Genomic DNA, 16,420 nt, shown 5'->3' with positions numbered 1-16,420 from the left:
GTTCAGAATATAGATTGAATTTAATGTATGAAATATCTGTAGAAAAATCCCACATGGTATTCGATGAACAGCTGGAATCATTTTCAGCAGTCACAAGCATTTAAGAGTCCCATTTATTGATGAAACATCCTGAATGCAGTATGATGCAAATTTATAGCAGTCCCTGATGCTGTTATTTACATTATGCACAAAAATTTTGTTGAAAATGTTTCAGATACTAAACTTTTATTTGGCTCTCAAAGTAAAAGGCAGATCAATGTCCTTGGGGGGGGGGGGGAAGAGCCTTCAGAATGAATACCCAAGATCAAGTGGACTACCCATTTTTATGCTTAGGTTCAAAGAAGCATGTGCAGATATGTGATTAAGAAGACCAAAAAAAAAAAAAAAAGCATGATCTAATACTAATGGACCATGTAGGGAAACCCAGCGAAACCATAGCCTCTGTGCAGTATTCCTTCCTCCTGGCTATGGCATGGGACCTTTTATGATCTACCAGACAAGGTAGCTTGAAGACAGAAAAGCAAGGAAGAGTAAAGTGGTATTTCTAGGTTTCATGGTTGGCTTTGGAGAAAATGTGTTCTGGTTTCTATGACTTCACTTGAAGAGAATTTCTAATTTCTATAATTTGCATTAGTGGAGAGTGAGGGGTGAGATACAGGAGGGCAGATGGTAAGAGAAAACTTTGCTTGAGGCCTTCACTTTGGGCTATCATTTTCTAAGCCCCAGTATCTGTCAGGTAAACCTCAGGTGGAGGTATTAAATAGGTCGTTGGTTTCATCTCAGGGAATCCCCTTACTCTACTCTGTAAGTAGTCTGGCCGCCATGCAAAAATTTTTTATTATGTGGTTAAATTTTTTTGGTTCTTTCCTTTGTAACTTCTACTTTTATTGTTTTAATGTGACCCCAGTCACAACCCAAGGCTATAACAAGGATTTACCTAAACTTACCAACTGAATTTGTTCAATTCCTAACTTCCCCAGGCATTAGTTTGATTTCCCCATGGCAAAGAAAATAAACAAGTAGAAGCCTTCTAAATTTAAGAAAAAAATAATCTGAATTAAGGTCAATCCATTTTTGCTTCTATGAGCTCACATCTTCCAGGTCCATGTGATCTGTACTCTGGACAGAAGGATCCAGCGGGTCAGGCTGTACTGGCAGAAGGGAGTGGGGACAAACAGTAATCATGTTAGGTCCCATGGCCATATGATCATTGATAATTTTCTCTGAGGAAACATTACTTTCCGCAATAAAAATAAAATGTATGTTAAGTACTACTTTAGGGGTATGCAAAATTAGGGGTGCCCCTCTTCCTTAGATGGGATTTTTACTTTTTATTATAGGTTTAAAACAAAATACAGCATATCAGAACTAAAGTTTGTCAAAAAGATTTTATTTGTTTTCCATCAAACACAAAGATGTCCATTTTGTCCCTGCTCTCAGCTTAAGGCAAGGTTCGGCAACTGTCTGGAATGTCTAGGTTTATTAGCTTGTTTGACCTCTGGGAGCTGACAACAGAGGGTATCCACTTCCCAAGCCAAGTGTAGCAGGAAGAAGACAATGCTTCAGCAAAGATTTATCACTGCTTAATCTCCAGAACCTGTGAATGTTACTCACTGTGGCAAAAGACGTTTAAATCGTGAATCTTCGGAGTTGTTTTCCTGAATTATCCCAGAGGGCCATAAACAGAATCAATCACATATATCCATGAGGGGCAGATTAGATGAATGTGCACAGAGAAGGCAATGGTTCACCCACAAGACAAGAAATACGGCCACCAGCAGCGATAAAAGGAAATGCACTGATTCTCCTCCAAAACTTCTGTAGGGTGTGTGGCTCTGTATGTGTATATACATAACACATGTACACATCCATTTAATTTTGCAGTACTGGAGATTGAATCCAAGAAAACTGCACCACTGAGCTATATCCCTGTTTTGAGACAAGGGCTAAATTATCCAGACTGGCCTTGCACTTACGATCCTTCTCATCTCAGTCTCTTGAGTAGCTGGGATTATAAGTATGGACCACTGTACCTGTCTGTTTATAGTTTGTTTGTTTTTTTGAGACAGGGTCTCACTATGTAGCCCAGGCTGGTCTCGAACTCACAGCGATCCTCCTGCCTCAGCTCCATAGTGCGCCACCACGCCCGGCTTGTCTTTTTATAGTTTTATCTTGAATTTTTGGCTGTGTAATTTTGAGAATAAAGTTGTTTTAAGTCACAGACTGTGACAACTAGTTATTAGAGCAGCCATGGGAAACTAATAGAACAAGCCTTTAACAACACAATAGACTACTGCTGAGAGGGGTGGGTGTTCATACCACTTTTACCACTTACTGTTTCAGGACAGAAATGGACCTTGAGTAGGTGGATGGGAACAATGTGAAACTAAGAATGCATTTGATACCATTTTCCAATAGAAAATGAGAGCAGCCACACACACAATAATTATTTCTAACCAGAGATGAAAAAACACTACATGATTTCCATGTCTGTGTCATGAAAAGGCCACAAATCCCCATGACACTTGCTATGAACCACAGACCCTGGTCATCTTAACTGCTTCCCCTAAGAACCCCTAACATAGTGTCAGAGGGCTTCCATTACCTATGAAAAGGTCTTCCCCGGAAAATAAACTTAGGGCCCAACAAACGAAACCATTACTATCTGTTCGGGACGCGGCTTTGAACATAATGGAAGTATGCTGAAAATGGAGGGGAGTGGGGGCCTTTGGTCTGAAACTCCATGATAGTTAACTGATTGTGTCAATTTGAATTAAATGCCCCCTGAATTAGATCAGCAGAGCTCTGGGTGTGGCTAAAGGAATTTATTGAAAACAGAACACCCACCCTGGGTGTAAATGGTACCAACCAATAGGCACATATCCTGAATGGCATAAAAGGGAAACAAAGAAGGCTCGCTTCTGTTTCTTCAGAGGAGCTCCTGTCTTCACCTTCACTTTGGACACCTCTCCTGGCTTCTAGCACTCTTCAGCATTCCAGCACAGGCCCTTCAGCATCTTGACAGACTCATATAGGACAGTAAAGTGAGCTGCAGGTCTTTAACCTGTGACTGGATCCTATGGCTCTCCAGTGCACAGACATCCCTTTTGCACTCCTCTGACTGAGGGGGTCCATTGTAAGCCTATCTGGAAGATCTTTATATATCTTGTATTAAATGTTTCTCAAGTAAGCAGTGATACACACCTCCTCTCTTTCAGCAGGAGTGGAGCTGCAGGAGCACAGCTCTGAGACTAATGCAAGTCAGTTTATGTGCAGTCTTCCTTTTGAATTTATTTCAGAGGATGAGCAGTCTAGACAAGATGCACAGTGATGGTTACGTGTATTCGTCAATTTACTAGGCTAAATGATGCTCAGATAGGTGGTAAACTTTATTTTCAATGTCTGTGAAGGTATCTGTAGAAAAGATTAGCATCAGATAAGAAGAATGAGTTAAAAACCCTCTTCTCCAATGTGTATGCATCATCCGATCCACTGAGGACCTGAATAGAACAGGTCACCAATCTATCTTTCCCTACTGAAAATAACTCCGATTATTTTTTCAAAATTGCTTTGTTTATTCTAAGGCTATTCCTTTTCCATATGAACTTTAGAATAATCTTATCTATACAGAACTTGCTGGGGCTTTTACAGGAATTGCATTAAATATACAAAAATGCGGAGAAGCATATACTATGTTCAATCTTTCAATCCAAGAACATGATAAATCACTCCACTTATTTGCATCTTCTCATAAAAATTCTACAGTTTTCATCACACAGATCTTATAAATATTTTGGTTCATTTAAACCTAAGTAAATTTCCTTGGGTGCAACTGTAAATGGTATAAATTTTGACTTGTCTGCTATAATATAGCAAATATAACTGACTTTTGTTATAATATCCTGCAAACTTACTAAAGTTACTTAAGTCTAGTTTTGTCCTAAACATTCCAGGTAGGCAATAATGTCAACTGCAAACAGAGACAACTTGATTTTTTCATTTCTAGCCCTGCCTGCTTTTTATTTTTCTTGCCTAGAACTTACAGTACCAAGAATGTCCAGTACTATGTTGCGCAGCAGTTGACAAGTGTACATCCTTTCATGGCACCTCACCTTAGAGGGGTGGCTTTCAACATTAAGTATGATGCAAGTTGCACATTTTTCTTGGTAGAGCTTTGCTACGGTTTGGATATTGGTCTCGGTGCCCAAAAGGTCCGTAAATGAAGGCTTGGTCAGCAGGGAAGCACTATGGAGAGGTAGTGGAACTTTAGAAGGCAGGGTTTAGTGGGAAGTCCTTAAGTCACTGGAGGTATGACTTGAATGGGATGATCAGGGGACCATGCCAGCTTTTTTCCTCTGCTCTAGTTTGATATTTACATTTTGCTCCTCAGCACTTCCATGATGTACTGTCATCTACCAACCTTAGTGTAACTTAAGTCAATGTAGGTCTGATGTCTCTGAACCTCCAAAATGGAATTAATGTACACCTATTCTTAGTTGCCTCAGCTACTTCATGAGTGTCAGAAAGCTAAAAGTCCTCTACAAAAATGAGGAAGCTCCTCTATTTTTAGTGTACTGATTTTAATATGAATAGGTTTTTTTAAATCACTCTTTTGAATCAACTGATATGATCGTATGATTTTTAGACTAGTAATAGGGTGGATTATGCTGATTTTCCGATATTGAACCAGCCTTGAAAATTTAAAATAAACTCCTCATAAATTTCTTCTATTTTCTCAAGAGACAGTATAAAATCACTTCTTCTTTAGATGTCTGGTAAAATTCTGCTGTGAAACCATCAGGCCTCAAAGATATCTTTTTCAAATTTTTTCATTATGTTACATTATCTTCGCTACAGCATCCCAGACAGGTGTTAGGTAGTTTGTGGTTCTTAAGTAATTTGATTATTTTTTTTAAGTTGTTGAAGTGGTCATGCCTAATATAATTCTCTTTTGTCATAGTCAGTCTTGCTAAGGTTTATCAATCTTACTGTTTTTTGAAGGCCCCCAAGTTTTTGTTTCATTCATTTTCACTAACTTCTGTTCTTTATCATTTTCTTCCTTTTGCTTGCTTTAGATTTGGTAGTTTGCTCTACAGAGTGATACAATATTTAAATTTTTAAAAATATTAAAAAATAAACATAATAAAAGACATATTAATCTCCCCTTTGCTTTGAACACACTTATCCCATTGTTCTTGTCTATCTTTAGTTTGTCTTTAGTTGTGATATCATGGCTGCCTCAATGTTCTGAATTTATAAATATTTACCTTTTATGGTCATTTTGACTTTGAGGAAGATCCAGACCACATGGTGCTGGATCCTATAAATAAGATGGATGAGGACACACAGTAATGTTTCTGTGTGTCTGCCTTTCTTTCTGTTGGATGCACTCAAAAGCAGCATTCACTGTAGTTTTGATCACACATAACGACACAAAATAGAGGACTTCCACAACTGCTTCAGAAAGTGGAAAGAACAGTGGGATAAATGTGCTAAAATCAAGGAGCATTTTGAGGGTGAATGATAGTGTTTCTTTTACTGTAACTTTAAAATTTAAGCACTGTATATTTTGATTGCCCCTTGTGCTCCTAGTTTCTTGAGGCATGAGATCTTTCTTCTTGTATGTGCAGTAAATTTCTCTCTATGCACTCCATTAGCTGCATTCCAGAGTTTGATTCATTCTCTACTCATTTTCATACAATTCTATGTATTTTAAACAGACTTTCTTTACAACCCATGATTTATAAATGTGCTATGCAAATTTCAAGTGTCTGGTGATTTTCCTGTTATTCTGCTACTGATTTCTAGTTTGATTCCATTATGGCCAGAGGACATATTCTGTATGATTTAAATTCTTTTAATTTTGTTAAGATTTGTTATATGCTCCAGGTTTGTATTTTTCATGGGTGTGTGAATGTAAAATTTGCCACTGTGTTCTATTTATATCAATTAGATAGCATTCACTGTTAATGCTGATTTTAATAGAAAACATTACAATCTGCCTTGAGTTACTATACCACTTCATGCACCAGTTAAAAATGAACAGTATAACTATTGTTTTACCCTCTAACCATTCCCCCCTTCAAATGTAATTTATTTTACTTCCCTATGGAACTAAAAGTTGAACTCTATGTTTATACCACTTATAAGCATTTGACACAGACTGTATTGTCAAGTGTCTTCTTGTGCGTGTGTTCTCATGAAAGTCCTTCAGAGCATAACAGTATGATTTACATACTTATGCTCATACACATGCACACACATACACACTTTAGGTACAGCACCTACCCCAGAACCCTACATATAATACTCTATAATATTTTGCTAAAGATGACTTATAGATATCAGAGCAGAATAAAGTAGTAAGAGATCAGGGCACCTTACTCTTCTTCTCTATAGTCTCTGGTAGAGAAAAGTGTTAGCCTTTCTTCATTTTTCTTCTTATATCTCCAAAAGCATTCTTTTTTTTTTGGTACCGGGGATCAAACTCGGGTCCTTGCGCTTGCAAGGAAGGCGGCGGAATCACTGAGCTAAATCCCCAGTCCTACGTTTATACATTTTTAAAAAAGAATTTATCAGTGTTAACTCATTCTAGGTGTTAACTCATTCTGAAAAAAATTGGCAACCTAAATCCATCTAACATTTATCATTTCTTTCTTACATAAACTATACCACTGAATAATCAAATAGAAGATGAGGAGTATCTCTCTTCAGAGAAGTATTCCAACTTATACATGGAGGAATAGAATTAAAATCACCATTCTGTGATTAATAAATGCATCAGTACTAAGCATCAACTGGTAATAAAATTCCACAGAAAACAATTAGGTATTTTGTGCCTTCTGATTAGGAAGAAAAGTACTATTGCCTAAAGGAGCCTTGCAAAAACAAAATAAAAAGGGCCAAATTCCAATACAATGTCTATATTCAACTACGAACTTATAAACTATAGTATACAAAGGACAAAGAACAAAACTACTACAGAGCTGTATTCAACAAAATGGATACCTAGGGAAATGTCAGCGGTGCTTCTAAAGCTGTGTGTCTATAGTTTCTTCTCCCTAATTTTCAGTCCATTTTAGACTAACAAACAATACACAAAAATGAAACAAAATCCCTTCATAAAACACACCGAGCCTATTTTCTAATTGTTAGATTCAATAGTCAGAGAAAAATTAATCGCCATAAAATGTTTCTATTTCTGTACTTATCAGAAACTGGCATTATGGCCTACATCTAGATGTCTCCTTAAAGCCTAATGTGCTCATAGGTAGAGCCTGCCTGAGTTGGGTGGATCTAGGGTGTGTGATACTGGGATTAGGATGTGTGGTACTAAATTAGTCCAGTGAATGAAATTAGTATAGTTCTGGGTGTGGCTGAATGGGTTCACTGAAGGCAGAGAAGCCCCACCCTGGATATGGGTTAGGATAAAAGGAAAACGGAAGACTTGCTTCTGCTGCTTGCTGTTTGTTGCTCTCTGCCTACCACACCATGAACTGTTTCTGTGATGCCCCTGATATGCCATCCTCAGAGCCAGCCAACTATGGACTGAAACCTCTACAAACTGTGAGCCACAATTAACCTTTGCTCCTTTAACTTGTGAGTATTCAGTATTTTGTCTCAGCAATGATAAAACTAGTAACAGCTTATGGATTGACACTGTATTTAAAAATCACATTTAAAAAAAAAAAATCACATTTTTCTCCCCAGTGTTAGGATGGAACACAGGGTCTCATGCTTGCTAGGCAAGCACTCTGCCACTAAACTCCAGACCCAAAGACCACATTCTGAATAGCAGTACTTTGCAAAACCAAGTATCTGTTTTCTTTATCAAATAAATTACAAGGAGAAAGACAATCTATATACCTGTACTGAACTATGCAATTTAAAAGATCAACCAACCAATGAATCTTATTTGGATCTGGATTCAGACATAGTTTTAAAAAGTTGAAAATCTAAAGGAGAGTTTTGATTGAGGGATCTTTTTAATATTGGTTAAGAACCCATACCTTTTAGAAATATACAATGGAACATTTATGGGCAAAATAATATGCTCAGATTTAATTTAACACAAGGCAGTTGGTAGAAGAGCTGTGTTGTGTGTGTGCGTGCGTGTGCGTGCGTGCACATGCATGCACACCCACATGTATTTATTGGGCTCAAGTTAGTAAATTTTTTGTTTTATTTGTATTCCTGGAAAATTAAACCCAGGGCCTTCACATTGAGCTATACCTCCAATCCTTTTATTTTTTATGCTTTGAGTCAGGGTCTTGATAAGTCACTAAGTTACTCAGGCTGGGCTTGAACTTTTGGTCCTCCTTATTTAAACTCAGGATGTTGGAATTACAGGCATGTATCACCCTGTCTGGCAATAATTGTAATTAGTATATGAAGATATCCAGGATTCATTATCCTCTTCTTTTCCTATTTTCCACAATAATATGAAAATTTTAAGTTTTAGAGACCTGACTCTTCTGAAATGTTTTTAAAAAGTAATTGTAAGCGAGGTGTGGTGGTGCACACCTGTAATCCCAGCACTCAGGAGGCCAAGGCAGGAGGATCACTGTGAGTTCGAGATCAGCCTGGGCTACATAGTAAGTTCTAGGGCAGCCTGAACTGCATAGTGACACTTGTCTCAAAAAAAAAGAACAGGGCAGGGGATTTAGCTCAGTGGTTCTGCTGCCTGCCTTGCAAGCACAAGGACTGGAGTCCGATCCCTGGTACCAAAAAAAACCCAAACCAAAACAAAACAGAAGTAGAATTATAAAGTAACAGTTTTGGAGAAGCAAGTGTTCAGAGCATTCAATAACAGAAAAGAAAATAAAATCTAAAAATTTTTGGGGGTCAAGATGAATGCTATCTGCTTTTGCTTTGGTGTCTACATAATGAATAACAGAAAATTTTAGCTGGATGTGGTTGTGCATGCCTGTAATCCCAGCACTTGCGAAGTTGAGGCAAGAGGATTGCCATTCAAGGCCAGGCTGGACTATATATTGAGTTCAAGGCTGAACTACAAAGCAAGATCCTGTCTCAAAAAACAAGAATCTTTTAAAAGTAAGCTCCAATCCAAATTAACATGGCTTAACCCATTAGTAAGTAGAAACAGCTATGAACATGTATACTTTATGTATAAAGCAAAGTATTTCAAGTATTTTCTGAAAATGTCAGTAATAAAAAATTATATGCAAAGAATGTGTAGCTAAACAAAAAACAAAAACTCAGTAAATTTTCTGTATTTGAAGTCCCATGATAAAAATTGTCAGTATTAGGTACAAAAAAATACTAAAGTAGAATAACATCTACAATCCATAATTAACTGTCAATATGTCATAGGATGAAACAATCCATCACCCCTAAAACTTTATGCTTTAGCAATTCCCACTAATCTAATTTAGAATCCCAATTCCAAAAGACAAAATAGCTTCCCCAATAATTAGAAGGAAGTAAGGGTTTCTCACTTAGGTTCTTAAGATTAGACTTCAAAGTAAATCCAGATAAAATTAAAGACATTTATAACGTTCCTGGTTACAAAAGTTTCAGAAGCAGGCCCAAGAGGAAAGGAAGATAATTTATTCACTCTGACTCTGGTGGTGCTTTTGTTTGTGGAATCTTGTTTCTCCAGCCTTTTAAAAATTCTTCTCTGGCCTATTACTTCATTTATTTATATAGTTTTAATACCAACAGACATTTGGCACTCACAAATCATCCCTCTTACCATTCTACTTCCTGGTCTGTGGCAAGCAGTATTTTGTTATGTGGTCTAGGCTGTGGCTAAGCCTGCACTGAGAATGCAGTGATTCTGATAGGCACTAACAAAAAGATGCTGGTTTCTGATCCCCACTTCACCATTCCACTTCTTTTTTTGAAACAGGGTCTTTCTATGTAGTCTAGGCTAGGCTTGAACTTGCTATGTAGCCCCGGAGCTACAATCAAGCCCTAGAACTTGCAATCATCGTGCCTCCTTCCATGTGCTGCAATTACAGGTGGGCAGCACCATGCCTAGATTTTCATTCTATTTTTTGTTGGCTGTGAGGCAACTCTTGTGCTATGATGGAAGTAAAAGTTCTAAAAAAATTGCTGCATTATTGTTTCCTTTCATTCACTGTCTTTCATTAACGGTAAATACTAACCTTAGAAGGGCTGATCATCAGACACTAAATTCATAAGTCAGCAGACACACATCTGAAGTGTGGTCTAATTAAAAACTTACAGTAAAGGACTACATCCAGTACCTTAGTAACCATCTATTACATTATCTTGGCACCTTTACAACTTCTAACAAATATGTTGAATCATAATTAAAAGGATTTTAAAAGAATCACTAAAGGTTCATAGGAACATAAGGCTGCTCTGTAGATGGCAAGCAAATATTAAAGGACTCATTAGGTGCTAATTTAAATGGTTACTGGAAGACATAGTAGGTGCGTGCCAGAAGCAGAAAGAGCATCTTCTATTTTTAAGATTACCTTAATTTAAAAATAAAGCAATGACAAGGCAGGCGTAGTGTTGCATTCCTGTAATCCCAGCTCTCTGAGAGGCTGAGGCAGGAGGATCACAGGTTTGAGCCCAAACTTTTGAGATCTTGTCTCAAAATATACAATAAAAAGGGCTGGGGATGCAGCTCAGCATGAAGGCCCTGGGTTCAATCCTCAGTTTTAAAAGCACAAAAATAAAATTTATAACAACAAGCAGCATTTTACTCAAAACATACCTGGGTCAAACATGATTTTATCCAGAAAAATTACACATTTTAGGAAAATTTTGACCTACAAAGAGATGGCTGAAACAAAGTAAAACACTGTCATGCTGTGACTTGAGCAACATGTTTAGAATTTCCAAGCATCCTAAATCACGGGGACTGTAGGGAAGAGCCTTGTTTGCAATCATAGGCAATCAAATCTTAAATAAATCAACCACAAACACAATATGGTATTTTAAATATACAGTAGGAACATTTATTTTAACACTTCTAAAAGATATTTTTCCATGCCTGATGATTTGATATAAAAATCAAACCCATCATACTTTTCCCATTAGTCTTTCTACATCAATGACAATCAGAAATTTGTACAACATGAATATTTGCTTCTGAAACAAAAAATTACAAATTAAATGATAACAAAAATACACAAATCAACTGGACCCTAAATGAATTTCTAATAAATTCTTTGCCCCTTTCCCCAATCACCTAGAGCTTCTTTCTTCTGCCTCATTCTGCTCCTTTTCCTTTCTTTGCTTGGCCATGAACTTCTGTTTAAAGCAATTTGCAATAAGAAACACATATTAGATGCTGTTTTGCTGTAGGGGAAATCTGTCTAATGTACTTCATTGTATTTACAATTTACAAGAGGCCAATACTACAAAATAAAGAGTAAAAACACAGTTCCTTATATTAACATTCCTTCCTTTCATTGATTGGTCTTCTGATATTTTATAACAGGCCTATGCTTAATGCTTGAGAATACAGTGATCCCCAAGATAGATAAGGCACCTTGCACCACAGAGCTTATATTCTAATGAGGGAATAGAATAGAAGAACAAAAATAAACCAGGTAACTTTGGGTGATAGTAAGCACTCTAAAATAACAACAAAATAACTGATTATGTTGAATGGAGGATCGAAATGGAGTATTTTACTTTAATTAGGTCCTTCTTAAGCAAAGTCCTTTCTGAGGAGCAAATATATTAGTTGAGAGTCATGAGGAAGAACTGGCCATGCAAGTAGAACTGGAGGGGACAAAGGAACAGCAATATAAAGGTGCAAAGGCAGCAAGGGGCCTCTGTATAAAAAGTAGAACAAAGAGAAAAGTCAGAATATAGTAATTCAAAACTGAGTTCAGAGTAGCAGAAAAGAATCAGATCAGGTAGGGCTCTTTGGGCTCATATAACAAGTCTGGAAGTAGGCTGGAGATGTAGCTCTTGCCTAGTATTTGCTGGGCTGCGAGTTCAATCTCCAATTCTGCAGGGGAAAAAAAATCTAGATCTATCACTAACTAGCTATACAACCTTAGGCTTAGATATAGAACCACTGTAAGCCTGTGTCCTTGTATTTATTATTCTTATTTTATTTTTTTGGTACTAGGGATTGAACTCAGGACCTTGAGCTTGGGAGGCAGGCGTGGTGCCACTGAGCTAAATCCCCAGCCCTATATATATTTTTTAAAGACAGTGTCTATGTAGTTCAGGCTGGCCTCAAACTCAAAGCAATGTCCCTACCTCAGCTTCCCAAGGGCTGAGATTATAGGCATGCACCATCATGCCCACCTGTACCTCATCTTTAAAAATGCAATGAAAAAAATAAAATAAAAATGCAATGATATTATCTACCAAATTCAACAGACAGGGTATCTAAAACAACCCCAAACATTCAGGAGAAAGCAGAATTTCAACTACAGCTAATGATGATTTTCTACAGTAGTACTTCCTAAGCATGTATACAATTTTTTAAAAAGGGTTTTGTGATCAAATCAGTTTGAATAAGTTTAATAAGTCTAGTCAAAAGACTAGATATTTCACAAATTTTAATATGCTAACAAGTTCATGACTTTGTAACAGGATATTGGAGTATGGAGTTTCTCAGTGCTTTACAGTCTCATTTTGTCATGAGTGTCATATGAGACTACTGATCTGAAAATCTACTCTGGCAAGTGCTATTGTTCAAGCAAAAGGAAGAAGGGATAGAAATCACTGACAAGGTTCAGTGAAGGAGAAAACAGGATTGTAGACTTAAACTGTTGTAAACATTTAAAAGTGCTCACAGAGGAGAAAAATGAACATTTTAGGAAGATACTCAATTATTTCAATTATAGTAACATCTGAAGATACTTATGAGTTAAAAATTTTAAAAACTTACCTCTGTATTTTGTTTATGACGTGTACTCTTGCAGTGATTTGTCATTGCTTTTTCACCTGAGTAGAAGAGGGAGCAAATTGGACAGAAGAATCCAGCCTTCGGTACAAGAAAATCTAAATCTAAAAGAACAGAAGAGACAGGAGGAAAAAGAAGAAAATCAGTAACTTATCAATTAGTTCTATCAATCAATTTATCAAACATGACAAACATACTAAGCATTGTATATCCTTACATCTGCTTGTGGAATATGCTGGCTGCACAAATAAGGCTCTTAGCTCACCCTAGCTGGTCATGAACAAAGTATGCTAGCTAAGCTTTTCAGCATGTTCTGCTTAACTCAAGTTTCTGCCTGGGCAAATATAACTAACTCAATTCTCATCAAAGAAGCAAAGGAAGTACCAGAAATAAAAGAAGATAACTATCTTTGATTTTAAAATGCAATAAAAATATTGCCAGGTAAAAAATAGCCAAGTTAAGCTCCCTTCAGAAATACCAAGCAAGGTTTACTCAACTATTCCTCTAAATAAATGAGCAATTAATATTGTTCTGATTATTTTCATAGGAGTAAAAAAGTGACATTTTTTTAACTTTACCTTCAGGGACCTCAGGTGTCACTGATTTATCTAAAGCGTCTTCAATCTTCTTACGTTTTCGATCTGGTTCTGAAACCTTTAATTCAGATTCTTCAGTAGCTAATTTTTCATGGAAAAAAAAAAAAGGATTTCAAAATAGATTTTCAGATTTTGTGAAGTTAGCACAGGATAATCTCTACCCTCCAAGACTAAATTTAAAGGAAATATTCCTTGGTTAATCCCATCTAACTACCCTTTCAAAAGCCATTCTCCAAGAATCTCTGATATAAGAAATGGCAAATCTGTTTATTAGTGGATTTAGGGCTGAAGTTAAAGAATTTTTATTTATATATAGTTCCAGAAAGAACCAAGTTCTATAGTTATTTAAAAATATTATTTTGTGTATGCAAGGTACGGGGTTGAGGAGAAAGTGAAGATTAAGGGAAAAGGATATCAGTAGAGAATAATTCTGATGCCCTTTCAACCGAGAAAAAAGCATAAACTGATAGCCCAAGATAGAATCACAAATAAAATTATAAATATTAAAGCCTAGCAAAGCGAGTAACAAGTAAATACTCAGCACACACTGCATAATTTTTGGGGCAGACAAAAATAGAAACTAGGCCAGGGATTTAGTTCAGTGATTCTACCTTGCAAGCGCAAGGACCAGAGTTCAATCCCTAGTACCAAAAAGAAAAAAAAAAGAGCAATAACAACAACAAAACCCAGAACTAGTTTCAAGTAGTTTTGGTTATCCTCAGTAGCTAAAGTATCTTATTATTGCACAGTACTTATAAAACCCCTTTTATATATAAATAATTCATTTAGCTGCTATCTCATTAGAGAAACTTAAGAGAAGTATTGTAATAACCTGATAATCCTAAGGTTGCACAGCTGGTAAATTATAGGAACTTGAACCAAGACCTATGACTTCAAGTTCAGAGTTCCCTCCACACATCTGGGCTCCTTTTCATCAAACCTAAGAGGATGGCTAGGAATTTTGAAGTTATGATGACTTCTCCTATTCTTCACCTTTTACTGGTCATCAAGTCCTAAAGAGCCTTTTTTTTTTAAAAAAGGCTATCTCTCTCTTCCCCTCAGCCTCCTGTCTAATAACCATTTACTTTTTAACCAAGTGTCAAACATACCCAATTCTGCTACTTCAGAGGCACCTTTACCATAACATAAAACATACAATATAAAAATTGTATCATGATTAAAAGATTACAACAATTTTACATTTTCACACAAGTTTAAGTGTGTGGAAAATGGCTTTTAAGCTAGATCTTTTTCTCAGGCATTTCATTCCTTAATGGAAATAGTTGAGACGAGGCAGTCAGTTCCAAGCAAGCTGGTGTTGAAGTTGCCCTATCATTACAGAATTTTTGCCCCCCCCGAAAAAAAAACCTCATAAAATCATGCCAAGAGATTTTGGTTATATTATTAAATCACTAATTACAGCTTAATATCAAAGACTGGTTATAAAAAATAGAGGAATACTAACTTGGTCATGGGAAAGACTCAAAAAATAGATCAATAGTAAAAAATGATGCAGAAAACTGAAGACTAAATTAAAAGAAAAACATTTTAAAAATCAAGTCTGAAATCAGGAATGGTATCTTGTGGCTAATGTCTATAAGCCAAAGTCAGGAGCTGAAGCAGGAGGATCTTAAATTTGAATTCCTGCCTGAGCTTAGTGAGATACTGTCTCAAAATAAGGGTGTGGATGTGGAAGAGAGAATATGTAACTGTATAAAGAATCCTGGGTTCTTTCTCCAGTACTGCTCCCCTCAAAATTCAAGTCTGACCAGAACCCAAAGTGGTTCAACATCAACTTTAGAAATACAGTAGAGAAAAAAGCCAAAATATATCCGGTTTAATTAGAATGGGAAAAGATATAAAAGTAACATTCCTTTTAAATGCTTTGCTCTGGAACCACAGGGATTTCAGAGAAAGACTTGGCCAAGTTTATGTGTAAAGAAGTCAAAGAAGATATTATAGCTTCATCTGAAATTTCTTTTGTTTTTTTTTTTTTGAGACAGGGTCTCACTATGTAGTTGAGACTGATCTGGAACTCACTATGTAGCCCAGGCTGGCTTCAAACATCAGCGATCCTCCTGCCTTCCGCCTTGGCTTCCTGAGTGCTGGGATTATAGGTGTATGCTGCCACCATCCCCTGCTGAAGTATCTTTCAAATGTTCAGTTTGTTAAAGGCGTGGTCACAAAGACAGCAGTGTTCATGGGCAGGGCCTTTGGAAGGTGATTAGACCATGAAAGCTATAATATCAATTTTTTGAATCCACTGATGGAGTCATAATTTGATGGCCTTTGGGGGTGGAAACTTAAGAAGTGGGGCCTAGCTGGAGGAAGGTGGTCATTAGGAAGTGCCCTTGAAGCCTGTATTATGTTCCCAGACCCTCCTCCTAGTTCTGTTTCTATCTGCCACAAGGTAAGCAGCTTTGCTCCACCATGTCTTTCTGGTATGACATTTTGCCTCACCAAAGGCCCAGAAACAACAGAGCCATGTTACCATGGACTGAAATCTCTGAAAATATAAGCTAAATTAAGCTTTTCCTCCTTTTATACTGTTTATCTCAGGTCTGATGGAAAGCCAATACAAAAGGTAAAACTAGGGCCGGGAATTTAGCTCAGTGGTGCAGCCACCTGCCTTGAAAGCACAAGGTCCTGAGTACAATCCCCATTACAAAACAAAAACAAAAACAAAAAAAAACCCCAAAACAACAACAACAAAAAGGTAAGACAGGATAGTCTTCATTTGCTTTGGCAAACAGAAATGAAAGTTTATCCTGTGAGGCACTGGCTAAGTGATGCAGAAGGAAAAGGCTGATACTACTATACCTGGTTAAGAAATAGGAAAGAAAGACTTCTACTCGATTGTGGGGTGATACTGAGGACCAAGCTGAGAACTAATTAGACCAAATCATGACTGATAGTTTTTTCCTAAGAGCAGAAGGAATTGGAGAGCAAAAGAACA

At 36.9% G+C, this 16,420-nt stretch overlaps 1 protein-coding gene across 4 annotated transcripts in view; it reads right to left on the bottom strand.

Moving 5' to 3' along the window:
* Positions 1-10,957: 10,957 nt before the first annotated feature.
* Znf638 (zinc finger protein 638) overlaps positions 10,958-16,420 on the bottom strand; it is a 131,512-nt gene continuing 126,049 nt past the window's right edge. For all 4 annotated transcript variants that reach the window (XM_010609630.3, XM_010609632.3, XM_010609631.3 and 1 more), the window contains 3 exons: positions 13,447-13,545; positions 12,854-12,972; positions 10,958-11,250 (listed from right to left, as the gene is read on the bottom strand). In XM_010609630.3, the coding sequence (XP_010607932.1) occupies positions 11,185-11,250; positions 12,854-12,972; positions 13,447-13,545 (284 nt within the window). In that variant the 3' untranslated portion in view covers positions 10,958-11,184. The remainder of the gene's footprint in view (positions 11,251-12,853; positions 12,973-13,446; positions 13,546-16,420) is intronic.

The sequence above is a fragment of the Fukomys damarensis genome, unplaced genomic scaffold, assembly GCF_012274545.1.
Source record: "Fukomys damarensis isolate Sample0158 unplaced genomic scaffold, DMR_v1.0_HiC HiC_scaffold_2, whole genome shotgun sequence".
In the NCBI taxonomy this organism is placed as follows: Eukaryota; Metazoa; Chordata; class Mammalia; order Rodentia; family Bathyergidae; genus Fukomys; species Fukomys damarensis.
This window is presented reverse-complemented; position numbering and strand designations above follow the sequence as displayed.